The following is a 19,463-nucleotide window of genomic DNA, read 5'->3' on the forward strand; positions in this document are numbered from 1 at the left end:
AAAGGAGACTCATAAAAGATATCAATTTTCTGGAATGTTGCTGGAGTTTTTAACAAACCAGGATGAGAATGCAATCAACAAGGTCTTATAGGCAGTAAGCAGGAGATAAGGGTGGACCTTCCTAAGAAAACCTTTTGATAAAAATGCAGATTTCACACCAGACTGCAGCAAGGAGGGGAATTCTCTGACAATTCTTTTAAAACTGAATTTAAAATAATGATTCAAATACACTTCATTATATTTCTCCTATATATATTAATTATATATACTTGATACTATACTGTAATTGAAATCAAGAATTCAGAGTGTTGAAAAGACTGGTAGAAGATACAGACCAAGATGTATTAACCATTCTGGCTGTCTTAGCTGAAATAAAGAAATTGCCTAGAAATAAAATGTTATAGAGAAAAGATACAACTTTTGAGATATTCTTCATGACAGAAACAAATTTGAAATTCACAGTATCCATTGGAAAGGTGGAATAAGTGGGTATGCCTCCCAAATTACAGTGACCAGGTCTTTTTCTCCCAAATAGTACTCTATGACTCAATAATAGGCTACAAACTTAGAAATAAAGATTGATGAGGCATCTGATAAGATGAACTCTTTGAAAAGTATTTGGCAATTGTATTTGAAAATTATGGGATTACTTATACTCAAGTAATTTCCTTAGATTATCTAGTCCCAGAAAGAATGAGGAATAAATTTGCAGCAAAAGATAATACATTGCAGAAACTCTTTAAGTCCATCCCAGTAAGCAGCTAGGAAAGTGCACACTGAGCCCCTTATTACCAGCTCAATTCAGAGATACATATCACTGATGACTTACCACTCAGAGTAATAAAACTATGTCAGTGCAAGTATTACAGCAGGCTTCATAAAAATATGTGGTGGTCTCATGGTATAACCAATTGTAAAAGAGAGAAGAAAAATACATGAAGTATGAAACCTGTAAAAATCAGTAAAGGGGACAAAGGCAGTTCCAGACATGTGGAAGCCAAACACTGAACTGTGTACATTCCAGCAAAGATGGTGTTACGATATTGTGTCATTAGGATGAAATTACATTAGTAGAAACTCTAATAGTGAATCATGTCACAGCATACCATAAATCTGCATTTGTCAGAGATAAAATATTATAATTGATGTGCCTACTAATAGCTCATCATAGTTGGTCATGATCAAGAAAAAAAAGGTGAGGTTTGAAGAGTTGACTGAGAAACATACATTCCCAGATGCTATCCACTACACTGTTTACTGTGAAGTGCAATAATAAAAAAGCTAACAGATTTTCCCTTTAATTTAGTCTTTGACAAAGGATCACTGCTTCACTATGATGAACGGTGCCTTAAAATTCAGACCATCCCCAGGAGAGCTGTTAATTAACATTGAATTAGAAAGATTTATTTTAAAAAGACAGCAACGAAACATAATTGAGCCAAATTAATTGAAAACATTGAGATTTAATTTAAGTGCACAATAGCATGTGGTATTGTTACAGAGAAACCTGTGAAACACAAGCTTTCTAATTCTAGTCTTTCAGGAAAAACTACCATTTCTTCCTTATCCGTCATGGGCAATATGAAGGAAGAACATGTAACAGCAAAGTATACAGTTAGTGGAATAAGGGTAGAAAACTGTTTCGACTAGCTCTCACTTGGAAAAAGGAGTCAGGAATTGCAGTGAGCAGATGGGATGAAGTGCCTCTTAGGGATCTGATCCATCAAACACACTCTTGGAAGGGTTCTTCAGCCCTCTCAAGATGGTTAATATTGAAAATGCCTACCAAATATAAGATCGTAATATAAAAATGCAAGGTTAAATATTTTTCTTTTAATATCTCAAGAATAGGCTCACCATTGTTAAGAGTGAACAACTAGGTTCAAAGGACCGTGGTGCCACAGGATAATCCAGCAGGAGGAGAGAGCTCAGGAGGTGCCTGATGCCAGACATTTCTCCTGGCAGAGTCAGGGATAAGGCCAGAGCAGGCTGCTCAAGGAAGGATGGAGCCTGCAAAGCCCATGGGCAGCCTGAGCTGCTGCTCATGTGTCCTCCTGAGGAAAGGTTTCCAAATGGCCAGGCTCAGCCTCTCCTGCCCCTCACCTGCCCACTCTGCCCCATGAGAAGATCCTTGCTTCCAAAAGTCCCTCATAGGCCCTGGAAGTTGCTCTTAGATGCTTCCAAGGGCCCCCCTTGCCCACGCTGAACCAGCCCTGGAGCATGAGCCGCTGCAGGTAGCACTGCAGCAGCCTGGGAGCCCACTGCATATCCTGCCTGGGTCACGTCCTGAGAGTCTCTCCCATCTGCTGTAGATTGCACAGTCCCATCTGAACTGTGAGTTCAGCTGTGGGCCTGCTTCCTCAAGAAACTTGAAAGATCCCCATATTAATCTTGTAAAGACTGAAAATTCAGTGGGGAAAATAATAAGATCCAATCTATAAAAGTAATGTAGAAAGCTGTATTTTTGTAATAGTATTAATTCTGTGCATATATAGACATGTGTCATGGTATAAGTGCTGAAACCAGCACAACTTGTATTTGAGGACTTGGAAGTACCTTGCTGAACTGACCTAAAATTATCACACCCTATCATTTCACATGACAAGTATGATCTGAAGCACAGAAGAATTTAAAGTCCCATGTTGCAACACTGCAGCCCACAGTCTATATAAGAACTCCTGTGAGATAATATGAAAAAATGGCTCAATGGACTTCCTACTGAGAACAGTAAAAAAATCAGCATTCACTTCAGTGAAGAGTGGGAAATAGGCTGGAAAGAATTTATCTCATGCAGGTTTCAGGCCAGCTAAGGTGACATTCTCGTGAAAAGAAAAAACAAAACAACAAATGCAGCAGCACTGTGTCTATTCAATGCTGAAAGAAAAGCCACTTAACAGCCAAACAGCACAAATTAACACAGCAATTAATACAGGTTTTGGCTGCAACATATTACACAAAGTTGCACATTTCAGAATTTACTATAGCTTGTGCTCCATCTGACACTGATTTTTCTGTTGTGTGTCAGTGTGATCATGTGTAGCAGAGGTTTTATTATGGTTCTGCCACCCAAAACTATGAAGCAGAGAAAAATTAGCAGTGTGGGTCAATTTTGCTTGTTCTTCTCACGTGTAAAATTATGAAAATGGCCCCTATGTGAAAAGATGTGTGCTGGTATGAAAAAAGGTGATGAATCCATAGGTAACTTTTAAAGGTTTATGCTCAGATTATCTTGATTTGCACACAGCTGGTTTATAATGGCACAATAGAAATTTTGTTGCGTGATGCGTGCACAGCAAAGTCAGAGAAGTGAATGAATGAACAATGGCATTACTGGGGATATGTATTTACACAACCTTCAGGTGCTCAGCATGTGCAGTGCACTTCTTTGTGTAGAGGTAGGGAAGTGTTAAAAGGCAGCTTTTAACCGAGAGCAGCTAACTATAAAATAATCTAGTTTGTAGCAGTCTACAGACCACCAGATTTGTCCTGTGGCCATGTCACTTTTATAAAGATATTGAAAGAAGCAACAAGGGGAGGTGTACATGCTGAGCCTGAAGAGACATGACAGGGAGGTTATGCAGCTGCCTGCTGCTGCAGTGGCACCTATCAAAAAAGCACTGGAAGGTAAGTTTGTAAAAACTCAGATCCTAATAAGGGCACCTGTGAATAAAATTAGTGTCCTAAGCATCTTAGGCCAAGGGCTCACATATTTCACTAAACAGTAGTAATGAATGAGAAGGGACACACTTCCATCTGCTCAGTTAATTTAGTCCTGTCTCCTCTCTCTTGGGAGAGGCTCTTAGCGGGGCTTTTGCCAAATATTTGCAATAATCAGGTAACGAAATAACATCTTCAGAGGGCACTAGCGAGCTTCTCAAAACACTCCACTGGCAAATATATTGAGGGGTAAAGTGTTTCACCAATATTTATGTAGTTCTGTATCCATCAATTTCACACACCAAATCAAATATCACTTTTCCAATTTACATAAAAGATGATCACGATCTTATTTTTTGTATATTTAGCATCTATAAAAGGGTTTGGAAAATTTCCAGATCCATCTCCCAGTTCTTGTCATTAGTGAATAAAATGCACACTTAACCAAAATTAGATCATTTGTCTTAGGAAGTATGAAGCTATTTGTAGATATTTTTCTTATTAGATTTCTCCAAATGGGGTAAAGCTGAAAGCTGATACATTTATTTAATTAGTTGCATTGCACTTTACTTTCCATTTTCTTTCCTGTTGTTGGACAGGTGGGCTATATAAAATTGTGTAGCAAATCTACTCATTTTTCCTTCCTTTATGAAACTTTAAATTTCTTCAAATTAAATTATTTTATTTAGTAAAATATTACGAAAAACGGCCTTGTAACAATTACCATTTCCCAAATTTAAAATGCTTTTATGGTCCTTGTGAAACCTAATTTCATAAAAAAGAATGCTGTGAGAGCGTTGAATTTGAAGGCCCATAAATGAAAGGTCAGAACCAAAACAAGTTTAAAATTAACATGGAAGTAATAGATAATGAAACATGAACAATTCATTTGCTGTTTTTTTCCCCAACATATATTTTTTTAAAGAGTTCTTGGGGGTTTTAATGCTTTTGGTTTGAGCCCTGCTTTTTCTTACAGTTTTATAAGTTATTGAAAATGACAGTTTAAAAACTGCACAAGCAGTACAGAAACTCATTGGAACTTTCCTGAGAACAGTTATTTTTATTTATGTGGACATCATTCAATGGAAAATTACCTTTATCACAATTAATTTTATCTAGGTAAAACCCAAATTGTTGATTTTAATGGTTTTCATATTTTGTTTTGTATTTTCTGTTGCTTATTATATGGCACATTAAAATAATTAAATATTGATTTGTCAAATAGTCACTTGGTGTTAATGCAAAAACTGTAGTGCTGCATCTTGTGAAAAAATCCATTTTATGTTAGACAGTATTTCTTATGCAATATGAAAGCACTGTGAATTCTTAGAATGATGAAAATCTTGTAACCCAATGTGTTGTTGTTTGAATCATCTAGTAATGACATAATTAAACATTCACATCTCCTCTCATTTGAAGTAATCATTTTGATTGTTGTGCATGATAAAAATAGGCCAAATAGCATGCATTGGTGGTGATCCATGGTCTCTTTCTCTTACACGAAAATCCACACAGATGGACACACACATTTGCACACACAGACTTGCAATGAGATAAACAGGACTGGTCAATGTTTACGTGGACCTCAAGAGCAGGAAACAATTTCCTAGATGTAACTGCCAGTTTTAGGGTTTCTAGCACTGAATATTAATTTAGTTACCTTTTTAATTATTTTTCTCTATGGAGTTGTATATTTAAACACAGAATCTAAGTGCAGATCACATAGGATTGCTATAAATTTTATTTCTCTCTCTTCTGGGGTAAGATTGGGGCTTTCTATTTTTATTAGAAATAAGATGCAAACCAGAATACATACCATGCTTTTATTTTACCATGTGACTGTGTTTGCTACCTTTTTCCTTTGTGAAGTCCCCCAGAAAGAATAGAGATCATATACTTGTTAATAAGTACAAGCAACAATTCCTTGTAGACATTAGATTAATTAGAGCACTACTGTTTATTTAGCAGTTCTACTGAGTCACAGTGGCCATTGCAATGGAAAATCTGCAGTTAACATACAGAATAAGACACTGGAATTGCAGAAGATAAATTTCTCTTCTTCCAAAATGTGTTTAAGGACAGTGTCTTTTCACAGCTGACAGTCTACTCCAAGGTGATACAATTTTTTCATGTGAGCTAGCTCTTATTACAAAAGAAATCTTTGCACAGCTGGTTTTCATTTGCCTTGTTGGTATTTTAATATCTGTGTGTTTCAAGAAGATTTTGTATTTTTAACTCACTGGTGAAAACTTGTCAGAATAAACTGCTTACAAAGCCATATACCAATTTGCTGAAGAAAGACTGAAACAGGCCTGTTTGGAATCTCTATTTACAAAATTATTCAGTGCATCAAAGCAGAGGACACCAGCTTCTTGATAGCTGTTGTTATGGCATTTCTCTCATATTCCTCTTACCTTTGGTTCCTTCTCAGATGTTGCTTCTGGTAGAACTGGATCCCTTCTTTTAACACATGTAGAGAAAAAAATCCTACTATTAGCTCCATGGAGTTAGAAAAACACTGTGGAAAAATAGCACCTTCTAGGTTTTATATATGCCCTGCCTCACAGTATTTCCCTATTGCTTAATCAAGTCTCCAGGGCTATTGCAATACAAGTAATAAACAATAATAATCAAGGCATTCTAGTACTTCGGGGTGTTGAGCATCCTTAACTTTCACTAGAAACCCGATGAATATGGCAGGATTAAGGCCTAAAGCTTTAAAAAGCCCCTGGTACCATTCAGTTGCTCAGACAGGGATTAAAACTACTGCAGGCAGTAGCAAAGTGGTAAATATTGACTCAGCAGTAAATAAAATCAGCCCATTGAGGTGGAGTGTACAATATGTGGTGGAAGAAGAGTCACGAGAAAGCAATATCGCTCTCGGGCAGATTAAACAGTGTACACCACAAACCCACATGCTGTTTCAGGAAAGTCATACTGTTCATAAAACACTTTACATCTTAACAATCTTTAAACAAGGAAATTGTGTGTGCTTTTTTTTTTTTTTTTTAATCTGGTAAAAAAATATTTTCTTTAGTTTCCAAACAGATGAAGTCTGGTGCTAACAAACAACCAGCACCCTTTAATATGTTTTAAAAATCTGCACGCGAAAATTTTATTTCCTGTCCACAACCATGTTAAAAAAAATCTTACGATTTTTTGTTTATAAAATGGAGGATGTTTCAAGACCATTCTCTCCTATAAAAATACAAACACTTTATTACCCTATAAATAAAAACAGATCACATACAGATGTTCAAGTGATGAGAAAGACAGCAATTTTAATAGCTTTTTTCAAGCTTTGTCAAGTGTGTGGTTTGTTCTATTCAAAATCAGTAACTGGAATGCCATTTTCTACTCAGCATATAAGTCAACAGAGAATCTACCATCAGGCTGAAATATTTCATTTGTCTCAGCACATTTGTTAAATGTTATGTTTCTACAGCATTATGGATATGCCATTGAATGGTGGAATGAATGTGCATTAACACACAGATGAACACTCTTTCATTTGATTGCTCTTCCTTTCTCTTCCCTACTTGTGGAATAAAAACAGTATTTAAAAGGTAATATTAATCTTGTAAATGCAAGTATGCCTGACAGTTCAGGAACCCTGCATTTGTACATATGAATGCGAACTATGTTAATGAAATGTAGCAACCAGAAAAAGAAACAACTTGCGAGTTGCGTACTATGAAAACTGCTGGCAGAAGAACAAAATACAGGGCTACCTCACAAAATGGCTGTGAGATAAGGAGGAGTGTATGCATTTGAGGATAAATTTGTTAGTTCCACTGCAACTGGAAAGAACAATGGGCTTTTGTGTTTTGTGTTTTTCTTTCCCAATACTTGAATACTTATCCACTTAAGTCTCTGTACAGGTATAAAGAAAAACCAGTCTTCTGTCAAAACCTCAATCTTCCTCCTCAGAGGTTAAAATCTAGCCATTACCAACCTTAAAGAGGTAACAAGTTTAAATAACAGCATAAAATCACTTTCCTTTTTTTTTAAATTTTTTTTCTTTTTTTTTCCTGACTTGACCGTATGCAATAGATTTGTGGACATATGCTGATACTTTATTTGGAAACATACATATCCAAGTTCTTGATACAAACATGAAAGGAAAAGTAGTGACTGCATTATACCTCAGGTAAGTTTCTTAGGGACACCTATAAAGGGTGTCACCCTTTTAAGCTTGAAATGGAAACCCTATGCTATGTGAAATACCCCAGAGGGTTCAAAACTTATGAAAAAATATTCTTTACTGGAATAGACTGGCAGTATGACAATTCATTATGTGAATATGGAGGCTACACATTTATTTACATACAACTTGACATTTCAGAGTAAACAAAAAAATAGTATTTGTTATTATGCTCAACATGAAATTCACAGTTTATAAAAGAAGAAATAGCCTTATTGAATAATTCAGAATTTACATAAAAAGGACAAATGCATTCTGGTAGATAATACTGCATAATGACTATTTCAACATCTGTTCATGTGAATTTCAAGTAACAGGCTATATATCAGTGGCCTAATCAGAGTTCAGTGCCAGCAAGTGAGTTGTCAGCAGAACTTCTTTAAGGCTAGATGGAGCTTCCCAGGTCTACACTGGGAAGAACTGACCAACCAGACAGCATCTTTGAAGGGGTGGAGAAAGCCAGGCTCAGTCATTCCCAGGACACTCACTACTGCACCATGACCCAAAAAGTCCCCTGTGCACATGAGACTGATGACATGTGAAAACTGACTGATGCATCTGGAAAGAATTACTATTTAGCATTTGCAGTAGGCTGAACAAGATCACTTATTGGAATCCACCAATGGATATTTTGCACAGCAGTCCCATGCAGAGCAGCCCTCCTGGCTCTCCCAGCTCTGCTGTGGTGCAGATCTGTATCCTGAGAGCAGCCTGCTGGAAAATGATGGGCAGACCTGCCAGGGCCCCCCACCACTCTCACACAAGAGATAAAAGTCCAGCTCAGTATCCTCAGCTGCCAGGGATCACAGAATATTTTATAAATACATAGGGAAGGAGTGGACAGTTAAAGTACTATCCAGCAGTCCTTTCTTGACTTTCTGCAAAAGTAGCTTCAATCTTAGTTATGTGAAATGAATATAAAACTCTATATATGAAGGAAAATTTTAAAAGTCTGTTAATTGTCAACTGTAATTTTGCAAGCCTGAAGGATCAAATAATTGTTGACTTTTACCTTAGAATCAACTAATTATTATACTCTCAGCTGAAACCAAAATATCACCAAAAGCCAAATAAAACCTGAATTTAATAAAATGAAAACATCTTTACTAATATCTTGTAAAAAAGGATACCAATCAGTATATATCTCCCTCACCAAGTAAAAGGTTATATCAGATCACTGAAGTGAAAGGCAATGTACTGCACTATACAGGAGATGTGACAGCAACATTAACTGGTACAAAATGTCTTTCACCAAAAAAAAAAAAAAAACAAACCAAAAACCAACCAACCAACCAATAAAAAAATAAAATAAAAAAAACAACAAAAAACCCACCAAACCACCTAAATATCACTCTAATTTTCAGGCTACAGAAAATGAAACTCAGAGTACTGAAGACATGAATAAAGCAAGCTTTATGGAAAGAAAGGTTTCACAAGGTGGTCATCTGTTTAGACTCGCACTACTAAATGCCAATATTTATGTATTTATGCATTTCACATTTTCCCTAGATTCTATGGTGTGTTTTTACTCTTTACACTGTTAAAAGTCACAAAAGCTCAAGAGAAGAATCAAGTAGTTCTTCAAGTGATTCCCAGTGTGATCACGAAGGGAGAACACCAGATCTTGAGGAGATCAGTAAAGGCTTTTCAGTCTTAACCTCACTAAGGTCCAACTTTTCCTTGTGTATTCACAAACCAAAGAAATCCTGCAGAAAGATCAAGGGCAGCAAAGACAAGGTCAAACAGTGTATGAGGTGGGACAGTTATTCCTGGTCCAGTGCATTGTTTGTTTAACACGAAAAGCAAAATAAAAATGTAAAAAAGTATCTTGCCTTCCTGTAGCTAATTATTACGAAATACAGGAAGAATACAACATTTTATACCATAGACAAATTCTAAACATGTCACTTAAAATGCCAGCTTCTTTCAAAGCTGTCTGTATATCATTGACATAAGTGGCCTCACAGCTGTTAATGAGTGACTCATGCATGTTTCTTGTACAGAACGAACACAAAGTATGTCATTGTAATTCTGCAAGTAAAAAAATTTACATATATATATCAATTTTGTACTGCACTACACTGAAGAATATTGTTAATGTGGATTTGCTGTGCATTTTGAATTTAGAAGAAACTTGTGGGAGTATGATTTAAAATTCTCATTTAGACTGTCCTTGGATACTGTCAGGAAAATATATGCAGGATTTACTAATGAAAAGTGTGTATGCATATACCTGGTATTGCTTTATGAAGTATTTAAAGGCCTCATTGTTATTGAAAAAGTAATACTTTTCTCAATAATCAAAAAGCAGTAAATTGTTCACTTCCAAGCCTTTTTGTACCTGCACAAATGTTGCAGTTCTGTCAGATTTTCAGAACAGCAATAGCCACTGTACATTAAAATGTTGGGAAATTATGGCTTTTTCTTTCCGACCTTCCTAATCTGATACAGATATTATTTCCGACAGTGCTCCATTGAAAAAACAAGGACTGACTGAGCATACTCATTAGCAATCGTGAATGACAGGAGTCATCAGCTTGTGAGAAGAACTGCAGCTCCTGAAAGACTCTGTTTTTTAAATTCTTCTGAGTGAAAGGCAAAGCAAAGATCCTCTTAAAAGAAGAAAAAGTTTTTACTGAGAAGGTGAGAAAATATGTAAAATGAACAAAAATGACATGAAGAAAACTGTTGTAGCTATTAGCTTTCTGAGCTTGTTTTTTTTACCTTTGAGAAACTGCCAAGTTTTAAAATTCTGAGCTAAACCAACTTACATGTTTTTGTCAACAAGACAAATACACTTTTAATTGTATTAAACCATTTAAAGATTTTCTTTCTAAATGCCAGTGTCCTACAATGCATTCACTTTGACATTATAATAAAATATACAGTACATAATTTATCAGCAGCTGAATTCACAGATGTTGCAGAAGTGAGAAGGGGCATCAATCAAACTGCAGGACACATGGTTGGTGTCTGTCCTTGCCATTCCTCAGGCTGAAAAGTGGAAGAAGTACAGCAGCCGTGTCAGGGATCAGCTGTGAGGTGAGGTGTGAAAGCTCCTGCACTACTGAGCGCTGCTGACAGCAAATGTGGGAGGAGGAAGGTAGTGCCCCGTTCCTGTGGGGATGGGAGCCCTGATAAGGATTTATACACCTGACAAGTCCTTGCATAGGCTCTCACTCTAACCATAGTGGGTTATAGGTTGAAAAGCAGTTATCAACTACAGAGTAAAACCCTTCACTTTTTTTTTTTTTTCTTTTTTTTTTCTGGTGCCCTGAGTTTGCCCTCCTTGCTGATTTATTCACATTCCTCAGACAGGGATCTGGGATTACTGTCTCCTGTTAGCCTGTTCTTTCTTTTGTTATACTGCAAATCCTATGAGCTTTACACCTGTGGATTGAAAAAGGCTTGAAGAACCAGTATAGATCTGCAACACCCCTGACCTCTTCTATCCAGCGTATTCCAGATCAGTCCTTGTGGGAAGAAGTTCCAGCTAGTGGCAAGCAAAGTCAGAGTGGCTTCAGAGACCTGAAGTATCTGGTTGTGCTGAAAATTTGCAAGTGAGGGTCTCTTACTGTTTTCAGTGATAATTCACTTTCTTACCTTGAACACAATGAACAGAATTTTTATTAACTTAAGGTTGATTTTTGAGATTTTGCAGGTGGGCACGAGAATTAAGATAATTTATCAGGGATCAGCAATCCTTGCAAGAGTAAGATCATTGACAGGATCCTTTGATAAGCTTTTTGATCTTTTGCCAAACGGAAGTGTTATAGAGTTATAGGAGTTTATAACTTTCTTTGGAGGAACATCTATATACACAGATGCCATACCCGATGGTTTTTTCTCATATCAGGAAGCTTAAAAAGTAAGAACAATCTTTCTTTAATATGCATGAATTATCATCAACAAAATGTGTTATGGTGAAATTCTTGTCAATCTGCTTTTTAAAGGATGCAAGGATTATATTTACTAAAACGATGTGTAAGACATAATGCCCAAAAGCATATGAGATTGACCTTTCTTATGCAAAGACTGGAAAGGTACACATTGCATCTGCAGATACATAGTATCACCTTATAAGTATCTTGGGATGTGGTACACAACGTTATGCCTAACACCATAAAATTATTTTAATTTTGCATTATTTCTTGGAAGAGTTGGTGGGCGGAAAGAGGATGTAGAATTTTATACAGGGATAATGTTAAAATGAAAATTGATGCGGGACCTGTAATTTACATGTAATTTACATTAATTACACTCGTAATGCTGAAGTTCCTATGAGAAATTGATGGAAGACCAAAATCTAGTTACAGTGAAAACACATATTATGACATTCTTTCAGCGTAGCGGAGAGAATGGCCACGCTGCCTCACAGCTGAGAGTCGCCTCAACTTCGCGCACCTGTGCAGGTGAGGAGCTGTTGAAGAGGTGCCCGGTCGGACGGGTCCGCCGGGCCGGAGGGCACACTGCCTGCCGAGCTCGGGCCTGCCGTGACCTTGGCTGCTCTGGTCGGGCCAGACCGGCCCGCACTGACCCCGCTCCTGAGCTGCAGTGCCGATCCTGGACGGCTCCCACTTCCCCTCACTTCATCAGGGCAGCGGAAAGCCCTGCTGCCTACTGCCAATCTGAGCTCCAAGCAAAAACTTGTTTTGTTTCCCAAGCCTCGGGGACCCAAGACTGCTGTTACCACGTGCTTCCTCTTGTCATTGCCCGGTGGGAGGGCTGCGGCCGAGCCCCTGCCCTAGTGAAACGGGCTGGGAGGGGCCGCGCTGGGGCTCCCCGCTGCCGGCCCCGGCAGGCGGCTGGCGCAGCGGCTCGGCAGGTTTCGAGCCCGCTCTGTCACCACCGCCTGTCTCCGGCGCGGCGGCAGCGTTTCCTAGCGCTGTTTTGACAGGAAAGTCAGGTTGTTTTAACAGGAAAGTCGAGTTCCCCACGGCGCGGACAGAACGCTCAGCCCGCCCCAGGGCCGGCGGCCGGGCCGGGCATGCGCGGCGTGCGCCCCGCCCCCGGGAAGCGCCGCCTCCGCCGCCGCCGGGCGCGGGGGGATAAGCGGCGGTGGCCGAGCGGCCGCGCCCTCCACCATGAACCTGCACCAGGTGCTGACGGGCGCCGTGAACCCCGGGGACAGCTGCTTCTCTGTGGGCAGCCTGCACGACCAGCCCTTCACGGTGAGCGTCCCCCGCCGCGACCGCGGCGCCTCCGCAGGGCCCGGCACCGAAAGCGGCTGCGTCAGGCGCGGCGGCCGCGGGCGGCCCCGGGCGCGGGGCTCGCCCCGGTAGCGCCGTCCGGCGGCGGCGGCACCGCCCGAGGAGCCCGCGGGTCCCCGGCCCGGCGGCGGCGGGGACGCGCAGAACTTGTCCGGAGCGGCGGCCCCGGTGCCGGTGCCGGCCCGGGCGGGAGCGGGGCCGGAGGGGCGGCGGGCACGTGCCGGTAGCGGCGGTCGGGGCCGCGGGATGTGGTGGCGGTGATAAAAGATTACATAAACGGGGCAGCCGGGACGTGCGGCTCCTCTGGGTGGGAGCTTCAACGCTGCCTTGCAGTCGGGAAGGTGGCTGAAATCCTCTCTTGGGCATAGCTGAGGGAAACCTTGGAATAGCCAGCCCTAGTGTTGTTGAGGTTTTCAAAGCCTGTTTGAACTCTCTGTCGATGTTTGCTCTTAGAGTGGAGAGAAAACACTTGAATGGGTTGTAAAGGCCAAAGTCTTTATTAGCGTGCGTTTTCCTTCCTTTTGCTCTTGTTTTGTAATCAGACTTCTGTTGTGCTCTTCTTCCTACCCTCCCTCCGCGTGGGGCTGAGGCGGAATGAAATCAGACGCAGCAAAGTTCCTCAGGGCACCACGCTGGGGTATTTTTAACCTTACCTTTTATGGCTGCCCCCAGCTTCAGCCTGGTGTGCTCTCCAGTTTGATAAGGGAATGAATGATAGACGGAAATGCAGGAATGAGGACTCCTTTGCTGTCCCATCTGGTGGTGTACGCAGTTAAATTCGTCTGGCTACTTGCAGCTCCGCTCCGGGGTACTGGAGCAGAGGCGCTTCCCCAGGCTGGCTCTGACGAGTCTGTCTGCAGCGTTGTCTGGCCATGTCCTTCCTTCCTCTAAATAAGTTCGTGTTGGAAGATATCTTGAACTACCGCGATTGAGACTTCTGGTACCAAATTGTGCCAAACTCTCTAATTTTACATATCCGGAAATGTCAAAGACTCACCTGTGGTGGGAAGCCGTTTAGTAAGAGACAAGAAGATCTGCTTTACAGAGAAATGCTAGTAAGCTTTCAAAATACGTTGTCCTAAGTTTGCCGTTTTGGTGACATTCTTTTTTAAGGGAAAAATAATTCGAGTCATTCATGTCACTAGAATCACTTTCTACCTGTTATAGCTGAACTTATGTAGAGTTTTAAAAGTCCCTAGTGGATAAGAAGAGTAGGAATCTCTTCTCAAAAAGAATAGAATGGTTGGGAAGTGTAATTTTTGTTGTTACTGTGGTCACTCTTTTGGAGGAGCTATTTTCACATAAGTGTAGTGTAACAATGTTTCCTTGACATAAATGTAATAACAATATTTCTTATAGCTGCATTCATCTTCCTTTCATTATCCTTTTCCCTGGAAGGTTGTTAATGGATTTCTTTTCCTCAGATGTAAAATGGCTGATAGAAATGTCCTCGACTGCTTCAGGGCTGGTTTTGTTGTTGTTACTGCTTCTGTAATGCTGTGTTAAGTTAACGAGATCGCTCAGAAGGATTAAGAAGTGAAAGGTGCTGAAGCTAATTTCTGCTTTTTTTGGAAAACAATGTTGGCCTCTACTTTTAGAAAATCCGAAAAAAAAATTGACCATAGATTTTCCCTGTCTGAAATTATAAGCATTAATCATTCCATCCTGCTAATTTTTGTGGCTGAGAACATAGGAGTTGATACTTCAGGGTTATGAACTGTACAGGAGAGACAAGTTGTCCTTGTCCAACAGGAGAACTTTGTAATTTTAAAAGTTTTTTTAGATAAAGTATGCTTCAGGGTATTTTCTCATAGACAATACTGAATATTTAAAGTTAAGTGTTTTAAAATACTACAGTTTTAAGCGAAAAATACCAAAATTCTTCTCTTAAAAGCTGAAAATTTTGAAGCCAAATTAGTATAAAACTTCCCATATCCACTGAATTATATACAACATTTTCAATATGTGCATTTGTGTTTTAAGTAGGTATTTCAGGTATTTGTGGTAATGGGAGGCACGTTTGTTTTTCCGACTTTTCTTTTTTTTGATGTGTAGAGTGGGGCATGAGCTTCCTTGGAGAGAACACTGATAAGTTTTTAGCCCATCTTTTATTTATGTGTAGAAAAAGGCTCATAAGCTATGGTATCATAAGATACCGTAAGAAGCATGCTTGTTTCTCTACTGAGGGCAGGCGATAGTAATGAATGGCACACTAAATCAATGAGAAACTGACCCTCAGATGTCACAATTTACCTGTTTATTCTTTATGCCCTCCTGATACCGAATTATTTTATTTTCCATATACTTGTCCACAGTGGAAGCCATCCTTTGCTTTCTTTTGTTCGTGTCAGATCTGAAATATTTGAGTAAATGTTTAAAAATCTTGTGGAGTTTATCCCGTAGGATTCCTCTGAACTAGTTTTCACTGATGTTTTATTTAAGTTGTTAAGTGGGTAACTGATACTTTTTTTTGCTTATTCAGTTCTGATTCTGTAAATTTTTTAAATCATTGTTATTCTCCCCCACCAAAGTAGCAGAAGACTGGGGGAGGTGGGGTGGAATCTCTGTGAGCAAAAACAACTTTACAAGTGCAAGTCCCAAGACTGATAATGAAAGTTACAAAAGAACGATTGTTTGTAGGGGTAAAAATATGTGAAAGATTAATTATATGGATCATTTCAATGAAACCAAAATATTTCCTTGACAGATTTCCTCTATGTGTGTGATTAAACTAATTCTGGACTTGAGACTTGCTATGTACAATTGATAGAACTGGGAACTAAATATCTGAAGTTGAAATGGACTTGGAAAATTGGGCCTGGGGTGGGATTTCGTAGTTTGGTCAAGACAACAGTGAGTTTTCTAAAGATACTGAATTGCAATATAAAAAGGCTTCCTGTTTTGCAAAGTTTTTTTGATAAATAGAAGTCATTTATATGACTCAATGATACTGTTACTTACCTATCTGGAAAATACTTAATATTAGCACTTAGAACTCCCTGGATATCTGTAGTCCAGAAAATTTTGTGAGTTATCATAAGGGTCAATCAAGAAATTACACTGTTTACACCTCACCTGCTTCTTGGCTGGGATCTAGTATGGAACCTTTTTAAAGAGTGCCTTTTAAAATTTTTTTTAAATAATATTTCAGTTAAGCTACTCTGAACTTAAGAAATTAATTATTTCTTAACTGAATTAATCCTAAAAAATGATAACATTTCTTTATACATCAATGAAAAGTGCAACTTCAGTGAAATATGATTCTAAGCGCATGGCAAATCAGTTTGGTACTTATATATACTCTAATACAGCTGTAGTATAATAAAGTACTTTTGACAGATTAGAAAGTTGGGTTTTTTCCCAAAAATGATGAAATATTATTATTTAAAATTTAATTTACCATAATAGAAGAATTCCCTTATTTTAAATAAGATATTTAAGTGGAATGCTTAGACTAGTGTATGTTCTGATGCAAAAGTGGGGATGGAGAGAGATCATACTAAAAAAATAAAATAATTCAACAAGATACCATGTGGCTCATGATGACTGCTTTGATTTTGAGCATTCTATGTGCAGGGCATAAAAATATAGCAATTATTGCAGTATCATCTGCTTAAAAAAATTGTCTTTAGTTTTTATCTTGACTTTTCCTAAGTTCTGCATTGTCTTTCTAGTGTATGTTCACCCCATATGTGCTTGAATGTGCTTATATATAAGTATCTTTATAAATATGCATGTGTGCACACGTTTGCTGCGTTTAGCCGTGGATAATAGCTGCCCTTCATGTAAGAGACATAGGTTAAATAAAGTTTACAAGTTGTCCAAGGCAATGTGTCAGCCCTAATGTAGCTGTAGCAGAAACTATAGCAAAAACTTTATATGTCAGTATGTAGAAGAAATATGTCAAGAAGGTTGACTGTAAGGGAAATAAATGTGTTAGAGGTGCTATGCTATGTGAGAGGCCAAGGCCCCCAGTTGTTTGCTTTCCTTCTGTTGAGAACCCTTTCCCAACACCAGTATCAGATTGTGAGTTGTGTATGTCCGACTTTCACTTTAGAAAGAAAACAGAATAGTTCATATAATCATCTATACTATTTCCCATGCTTTTAAAGCACTTCTCTAGTCAAAATGTCTGTTACTCTTCTTCAAAGAAATATTAATTTAGAACTAAGAGCCAGCATTGGATTAAAAGAATAGGCAGAATTTTTGTCAAAATCCACTTTGCAATGCAAAATCACATTTATTTTCACAGGCCTGGAACATCTTTCGCTCCCTAATTTCAGGCTTGTTTGCTATGTCAGCAGCAAGTGAGATCCATGGTCCTGCAGCTTGAACTAGTTCTATCTTGTTTATTTCTGTAACAGAAGAACAAAGCATTGTTTAATAAACATTCCAAGTACATGATAATATCACGTTATCTGCCTGTCTTATTGTGCAAAGACAACTTTCTTGTAAATGTTCTAGGGCATTCTTAAGGTGAAAGGCTTTTATGGTCTGCCAACATCAGACGTAGAGGTTCTGCTTGCTTCAAAATCTTGTCTTAGGGTTTTAATATTATTATTTTAAAAAATTAATGCATATTTAAGAATTCTTTCACCATTCAAATGTATAACAGCATTTTGTGCCATGCCCCTCCCTCCCTTCCTCTCCCATTCCCACCAAGGGCCAAGTAATATAGGGAAGCAAATATATATATATGTATACAAAAATATAATGTGTGTGTTTTTATATATATATATACATACAAGAACTTCTTATACTGGAACCATTTGCACTTTGCTTAAGAGAAGACTGGAATTGCCTTTTTCTTAATTACCATTGCTTACAAAAATGCACTTTTAATGGGTCCTGTAAGAATGAAGATGAGTGCCATGTGAGCTATCACGGACAAATCTCGCAATGAAAGTTAGATGAAATGACTGGTGGGTAGAATTCATTCTTGTTGTATCTGAGACCCTCCTAGGATATGGAAGATATATCTTACTCCTGAATATAGTCTTCTATTATACTACACTAAAATACCTCTGCAGTGAATAAAAAAATCTAAGTGTAAAATTAGTCCAGCAGTTAATTTTATACACCTTGTTTAGAAAACCGTCTTGGTAAGATACTGCTACTTAGGAACCTCATTTACAGCTGGAGTCTGGGCTCCAGTGAATGTAAGAGGATCTGACGTCTCTGGACATATACAGTCTGATGGATGAATTGCAGGGGGTACAACAAAGAGCCAATGGAAGGACACCTTTGGAGAAGGGGAGTACGCAAGTTTTCCTCCTAAAGTGTCTGGTCAGTGTGAGGAATAATGAGAACAGTAGGCAACAGTAGAAAAGGGACCAAGTTGCAGTTTTATTGCCAGAAAATGTAGTCACCTGCTTCTTCAGACACTTTTTCCATTGCAATATAAAACTTCCCTACCCTCTGCATCCCTTGCATTTTGTCTTTGGAATTGTGGTTCTCCTGCAGGCAAACATTAACTAAACATCAAATATAACCTCCAAGTCATCATCCTTCTGCTTGGCTATAATTATATTTGGAAACCCTTTGAAAAACCCTTTCTTTCCCCTTTCTATCTCTTTGGGAACAGATCAGCTCTTAGTAGCTTAGGAGCTAGCCAGTGGTTCTGCTGCTTATTGGGCTTTGGGAAGCCAGTGTGACCAAGTATGATCTAATCTGTTTTATCAGATTTTTGTTCTGAAGTGATTCCTTTTTTCCTTCCAAATGTCAGTCTTTTCAAGTAGTGTGGAGAATCACCAGAACATAAGGTTGGAATGATGATATTTTTCTTCTAAAAACCAGATTTTGAAAAGGCACTCATCTTACTCTCACCATCTTCACAAGTGTACTTAAAATTGATTGTTAGAACTGAGAGCTACTAGGATGAGAAGATACTCCCCATGTTTTTTTCAGATAATTTATCCCCTGTTTGACAAACTTCTATTTTAAACACATGGCATATGAAGTTATTATTGTTATTATTAGACATAAATTAATAGCTATGTTTAAACATAGTAGAAGAGAGAAGGAGGTATAGTTCTTGGTTCATATTCATAAAGGGGACACCTTCAGGGAACAGCATGTCTAGGAGGCTGTAATGCTTCTTTAAGCTACTCTTGTACATGACAGCCTGGGTTAGCAGGAGCTAGCCTGCTAGTTCTGAGTTTTGAGTAGCACAATAGGAAAGATATAAAGCTGTGAGGGAGCATCCAAAGGACAACAGTGTACGGTCTGGAAGGGAAGCAATATCAGCAGTGACAGCCTGGCTAAGAGGAGACTGAGGGGAGACCTCGTGACAGCCTGCATGACAAACTTCCTCACAGGGGAAAATGAAGGGGCAGGACTGATCTCTTCTCTCTGGTGACCAGTGGCAGGACTCTAGGGAATGGCCTGAAGTC

At 38.9% G+C, this 19,463-nt stretch overlaps 1 protein-coding gene across 5 annotated transcripts in view; it reads left to right on the forward strand.

The window, feature by feature from the left end:
• The first annotated feature begins 12,891 nt into the window (after nucleotides 1-12,891).
• The window catches only part of DMXL1 (Dmx like 1), a 76,536-nt gene continuing 69,964 nt past the window's right edge, over nucleotides 12,892-19,463 (forward strand). For all 5 annotated transcript variants that reach the window (XM_088156745.1, XM_088156746.1, XM_088156747.1 and 2 more), the window contains exon 1: nucleotides 12,892-13,032. In XM_088156745.1, the coding sequence (XP_088012871.1) occupies nucleotides 12,946-13,032 (87 nt within the window). In that variant the 5' untranslated portion in view covers nucleotides 12,892-12,945. The remainder of the gene's footprint in view (nucleotides 13,033-19,463) is intronic.

Source organism: Sturnus vulgaris, chromosome Z (genome assembly GCF_052056855.1).
Source record: "Sturnus vulgaris isolate bStuVul1 chromosome Z, bStuVul1.hap1, whole genome shotgun sequence".
Lineage (NCBI taxonomy): Eukaryota > Metazoa > Chordata > Aves > Passeriformes > Sturnidae > Sturnus > Sturnus vulgaris.